At 57.4% G+C, this 5,895-nt stretch overlaps 1 protein-coding gene and 1 long non-coding RNA gene across 2 annotated transcripts in view; one reads left to right on the top strand and one right to left on the bottom strand.

Moving 5' to 3' along the window:
* STAM2 (signal transducing adaptor molecule 2) overlaps positions 1-495 on the bottom strand; it is a 20,578-nt gene extending 20,083 nt beyond the window's left edge. Inside the window, exon 1 of the mRNA XM_027902917.1 lies at positions 456-495. Coding sequence (XP_027758718.1) covers positions 456-495 — 40 coding nt within the window. The remainder of the gene's footprint in view (positions 1-455) is intronic.
* A 753-nt stretch (positions 496-1,248) lies between these two features.
* Positions 1,249-4,253, top strand: LOC114067463. The gene is made up of 3 exons (XR_003573401.1): positions 1,249-1,269; positions 3,815-3,933; positions 4,006-4,253. It is a non-coding gene; the product is annotated as an uncharacterized LOC114067463 (long non-coding RNA).
* Positions 4,254-5,895: the final 1,642 nt, after the last annotated feature.

The raw sequence follows: 5,895 nt of genomic DNA, 5'->3' as shown, positions 1-5,895 counted from the left end.
TGTCCCTGTTCCCTGGGAGCAGAGCCCGACCCCCCCCGGCTCCCCCCTCCTGTCAGGGATTGCAGAGCCAGAAGGTCCCCCCTGAGCCTCCTTTTCTCCAGGCTGAGCCCCCCCAGCTCCCTCAGCCCCTCCTGCTGCTCCAGCCCCTTCCCAGCTCCGTTCCCTTCCCTGCACACGCTCCAGCCCCTCCGTGTCCTCGCTGGGGTCCCAGAAGTGCCCCAGCCCTGGGGGCGAGACGGGCCCTGCCCTGGGGCTGGCACAGCTCAGGTGACATTGCCCACCCGGGCTCATGCCCAGCATCCCCGGTCGCTCTCCAGCCCCTCCACAACGGCACCGACCCCGGGGGGACACGGGGCAGGAGCGAGGGAAGAGGACGGAGCGGGGGGAGCCGCCGCCGCCCCCCGTCGCGTCCCGTCCCGTCCCGGCGCGGTGCTCGCCCCCGTCCCGCGGCTCACCCACATCCTGCTCGAAGGGGTTGGGGGCGAACAGCGGCATCGCGGCCGCTCCGGCACCCCGGCACCACCGCCCGGCCCGGCCCCCCCGCCCGCGGGCTGCCCCCCGCGCCGCACCACTCGCCGCGCCGCCCGCCGCGCCCGCGCCAACACCAGCCAAGGGAGAACGGGCCGGGCGGGACAGCGGCGGAGCGGGCCAGTGGGACGGGGCGGGATGAGGGCGGGACGGGGCGAGCGGCGGCCGCGGGAGCGCGGCGGTGGAGACAGGCACGGGTCGGGGCAGCCCGGCCGGGCGGGGGCCTCGCGGGGCGGGGGCCTGGCGGGGAGGCGGGGACAGGGAGGGGGCGCGGTGGACGCCCGTGACGTCACGGGAGTGGGCTGGGGGCGCTCGTGACGTCACTGGGGCGATGTGCGTCCTCGTGACGTCACGGAATGGGTGCCGTGTGTGCGTGTGACGTCACGAGGCGGAGAGGGAACGCTGCGTGTGCCCGTGACGTCACGGGGAGGCGGTCCTGCGGGTGCCCGTGACGTCACGCGCCGCCATGTTGAGCGGGCGGCTGAGGGCAGGGCCCGTCTCGCCTTCCCCGTTCCCCCGGGCTGGCGGCGTGGCTCGGGGGAGTCCCTGCCCCGCGGGGCCCGAACCGAAATAAAAGCTGCCTGAGGGCACAAACTGTGCCGTGTCAGTGCGCGCGGGGAGGGCGGAGGGCCGGGAAATGGCGCCCGGCGGGGAGAGTGCGGCTGAGGGGGGCTGTCGGTGAAGGGATGATGGAGGCGCTGGTGAGGGGATGGGGATGGCGCTGTGGCTGAGGGGATGGAGGTGGGTTATGGCTGGAGGTGATGGGATGGGGGCTGTCGGTGAGGACATGATGGAGGCGGGTCCCGGGGATGGAGGTGGGTCCCGGCTGAGGGGCTGGGGGCAGACGGGGCCATGGTCGTGCTGTTTCCCTGAGGGAACGCGGCTCTGGGAAGGGGGGATGTCTCGGGATGTCCCACCTTTTTGTGCTGAGGGGGACGTGGCCCATCGTGGGGACACCAGGAGGGGACGCCCCCACAAAGCCCTGTCCGGGCACCCCTGAGGGCCCCTGTGCCCGTCCCCGCCGTGCCATCCCCGGGGCTGGCAGGGACCCAGAGCCCCAATCCCGCTGTCCCTCCTTCCCGCAGGGAATGATGTCCCTCCACTCCACAGGAGCCCGGAGCAGGGGAGAGCCAGGAATTTGTGCCCAGCACCACGTGCCTCTGGAATAACGCTCCGTCATCCCTGTGGGAGCCGTCGTGATCCTGAGTCACCGTCCCGCCGAGTCACCGCCTTCATCACAGCCCGTTTCTGAGTTATTCCCTGACAACTCCTGCAAAAGCGAGGAAGAGCAGCAGCACGGGGAGGGACTGGTTCCTGTGAAAAGGGCAGGAATGTGGGAATAGTTGGGATGAGATGATCTTTGAGGTCCCTTCCAAGAGCATTCCAAGATTCCCGAAAGCTTCCTCTGTGATTCAGCGAGGTTTTCCTGCCCGCTCGCCTCGGATTCAAGGGGCCACGTTCCTTTCTTTACATGACATTACATGAAAGTATCGAAATATAAAAGTATAAAGTTAAAAATAAATAAAAGTATAAAGTTAATATCTATAAAAAGTATAAAGGTAAATATATATAAATATAAATATATAAATATAAATAAATATATAAGTATAAATATATATAAAAGTATGAAGTTAAAGACACTGAAGTTTCACTTAAACACTTGGGGAAAAACAAATTACTAGATTTTGCGAGGAATTTTAGTTTATGTATCAGAAACGGTAATTTTATTTAAAGAACGTGCCCGACGTTGCTTAAAAAATTCAGCAGAGTTCATGTTCTTAGAGCGACTTTTAAGCGAAAACATTTATTTTGGTGGGTTATCAAATGTCCTTTTTGTCTGAGTCTGAAATCGCGTTATAAGAGACCTTTAAGTTCATCAGGTCCGAATGGCTGGGGAGATGGTGGGGATCCAACTGGTGGCTCTCCTGCCTTTTCCATGGGTTCATTCCATGGGCTCGTTCCCCTTTTCCATGGATCCAGGCTGTCTGCAGGTGACGCCCTTGCACCACATTCCCGGCCATCCTCGCCCATCCCGAACCAACCGCCGGGAAATGAACTCGGACAGATTTTTAAAGGCAAAATGGAGCGTCTTTCCAGCTGCAATTCCCTAATTGCATCGAAACTTCTCATTTCACTTAATGAATCGCGCCGAGAATGGCGTTAATTTGTTTAATTGCCTTTTTAAAAAAAAAAAAAAGGAAGGACGAAGCCATTTGTGCAGAAAAGCACCGAGCACTGGTGCTGTCTGGCTGAGGGAGGGAATTGTAATGGATCCTGTGCAATTCCAGATGGTGAGTTTTGTCCTTTATTAACTCCACGGATCCCACGTGGTGCAACAATCCCGGCAGCTGCACATGGAAACGAACGGCTCTTCCATGTCCATTGGATTTGTCACCTTCAGTAACGTTTTACACATTTTCATGGACTTTTGCTCTGGTTTTTGCCTGGTCACCATGAGATAATGCGTCCTGATAATGATCTGCTGTTCCTCCTGGGAATGAAAGACTGGGAAGGATCACTACCCACTGGGTCTGAGCTTCCCAGGTTCAAGCAGTAGAATTTGAATTTCCAGTCCAGAAGCACCTCCAGAAGTTCTGCTCTGTGTGACACCACAGCCAAAGCCACAGCACAATTCCCAGTGGGAAAATCCCACAGCCAATTCTAAAATACCCAGTAATAATAATAAGACCTGGGAAGAGGAAAATATCAGGTCACTGACAGTTACCCGGGAGCAAACTGCTCATTAAGGAAAAGCAGGAAGCACTTGAGAGGAGGACAGAAAAACACTGTTAAAAGATCAGTTATTTCTAAACCTGTTTTTTCCAGACTCCGGATCTGGGAATCTATTTATCCCTGAGCAGGCTGTGCCCCCGTTCCCCCTGCTGTTTTGCCATCATCAGGAACAGCCACCTGCAGATTTGGTGTCCATATCCCTGTGGATCTGAGGGGTCCATAGGAAGTCTGTGCTTCCCCCTCCTCACCTCCCTGTCCCCCATCCAGGGGCCAACTCAGCTTCCCCAGTTCTGTGTTGCCATAATATTTAATCTGCAGGCCCTGACTTCGGCACCAGATGTTTCAAAGGACAATCTGTATTCCCCGAAGTGCTTTGGGAACCCTGGGGGAGCTCCCAGGAAGCTTTTTTCCTGGCGCACAGAAGCCGCTTGCTCCAGCTTCCAGCTTTGTCTGGGGGCTGGCTGGATCCCCTGGATTTCTCCAGCTGCCCTCTCGTTTACTTTTGTGGTTTATTGAAATATTTGTTTCCTCTTTCTGGTCTCTCTCTCCTCAGCGCTCCGTGTGGGAGTCACGCTCCCAGAAACAGAGAAACGCTGGAAGCAATTCCATGTAAAACATTCCAAACTGTGAGTGAGGAGCTCTCGGGATGTGCTGGAACTCTTGGAACTCTAGGTGAGGCTCGAGACAGGCAGACCTGGGTGAGGAAACCACTCTGTAAAGTGTTAAAGTTCTGTGTTTTTACAGCCCTGCTCAGCAGCTGGACACGCTTTGTTATCCCTCATGATATCCCTGCCTGGAAAACGACGCTGCCCCAGACGAGTTTGGAAACACTGGGGTGTTTTTAATACCCAATTTCACTGCGCACACGGCCTGATGCCACTTACAGGGAACATCCCCTGGCTGGTTAAAGGCTTTGATTCATTATTGTTCGTTGTTTGGCCTTTGTTGCCCAGCTCAGGCGCTCGACTTCCCCCATAAAAACATCCCTGACGCTTTTCCAAGCGCGGCTGGAAGAGGTTTATTTTAACTGGAATGCATTTCTTCTTCTAATAGCACTTTGTTTTCTTGTTACACGGTGGGACTCCTCTTCCTCACACCAGCTGCCATGGGGTGGGGGATGAATCCCACATTTTCTCCACTTCCATGAGCAGCTCCCACCCGGTGTCTGCATCCCAGCAGCCCCCTGGATGCAGAGGGACAATTCCAAAGGCAAAACACCTGGTTTGTGGATGTTGCCCCGGGGTCTTGTTGTCTCCTTCCAAAAATTGGCCTCAGCCAGGGTAGGGCTGTGCCAGCAGGATGGGGAGCTCCTTCTAGAGCAGCCAGAAGATCCAATATTTCCATGCTTGGCCCTGGCTTTTTTCTGTGGGAATGCTGCAGCTCCTTGAGCCACGGCTCTTGAGTCCCTGTTTCCAGTAGGGAGCTCTGCAGAGAGTTATGGAATCATGGAGTGCTTTGGATTGGAAGGGACATTGAGGATCATCCAGTGCCACCCCCTGCCATGGGCAGGGACACCTTCCACCGGCCCAGGTTGCTCCAAGCCCCATCCAACCTGGCCTTGGACACTTCCAGGGATCCAGGGGCAGCCACAGCTTCTCTGCCCAACCTGTGCCAGGGCCTGCCCACCCTCCCAGCCAGCAATTCCTTCCCAATATCCCATCTCTCCCTGCCCTCTGGCACTTTAATCTCTGGTGCTGTCTGAGCCCTCCATCCATCCCCAAATCCCGGGAGATGCTTTTCCAAGCCTCTGGCCCGTGCTGTGAGCGCTCCCCTGGCCAGTCCGATGGCCTCGGGGAGGGGTTTTGTTCATCGCTGGCTCATGGGGGGCGTTGGGTGCCCATCCCATCTGGCGGCGGATCCCGCACTTTTTTTGTTTGTCCCCAGTTTGTCCCTCCCTTGACACCCTCTGGCCCCGCGCCCGTCTGGGTGCCGGGCCGGAATGTGGCTGCCGGGCAATCCCGACTGTTCCGCAGCACGAGCCAAATTCGGGATCAGATGCTTCCTCTCACGAGCCCCCGGGTTCAATGTCCTTTCAAGCCGAGCCTTTATCCCTGAATGGAAAGTGCCGGGACGGTGCTTTGCATCTCGTTATCGGGGCCGGCGCGCCCAGACAGCGTGTAAGCGATTCTCCCTGGGACAGATTTGGATCTGTCTGTGCCTCTGTCTGCCTTTATCCACCTCCAGATATCCCCAGATCCCTCTTTTTCCCCTGGAGAGCGGCTCCTGCTTTTCAGAGCCGTGACGCGATTTTGGGATACTCGTTCTTTTGGGATACTCATCCCAGCCGAGCATCCAGACACGCAAGAGCCTCGGAGCATATAATTAACGCGCAGTCTGGAATATGCAAATGTGCCTTTTTAATTAGCCCCGGAGACACCCAACCACGTGCAGGGTGAGCAGGGAGGGGGAGAGGACGGGGCGGCACAGCCCGGACACTCGTGGGGGCAGAGAATGGAGCTCAGCGTCAGCTCATTCCCGGTTAGAGACCGTCCAGGCTGTGCTGCCGGGCTGCTCCCAGTTCTCCACGGGAAAACAGCCCAAACCCTGGCTAAATCCAACCAGAACCGTGCCGGGAAGAGACTGGGGAGGTCGTGAGGTGTGTCAGAATTAACCCCCCCAGGTGAGGAGCAGACA

This window comes from Empidonax traillii, unplaced genomic scaffold (genome assembly GCF_003031625.1).
Source record: "Empidonax traillii isolate 1590-97213 ecotype Southwest subspecies unplaced genomic scaffold, ASM303162v1 scaffold920:size239203, whole genome shotgun sequence".
Classification (NCBI taxonomy): domain Eukaryota; kingdom Metazoa; phylum Chordata; class Aves; order Passeriformes; family Tyrannidae; genus Empidonax; species Empidonax traillii.
Note: the sequence above shows the minus strand (reverse complement) of the source record. Positions and strands in the feature narration are given on the sequence as shown.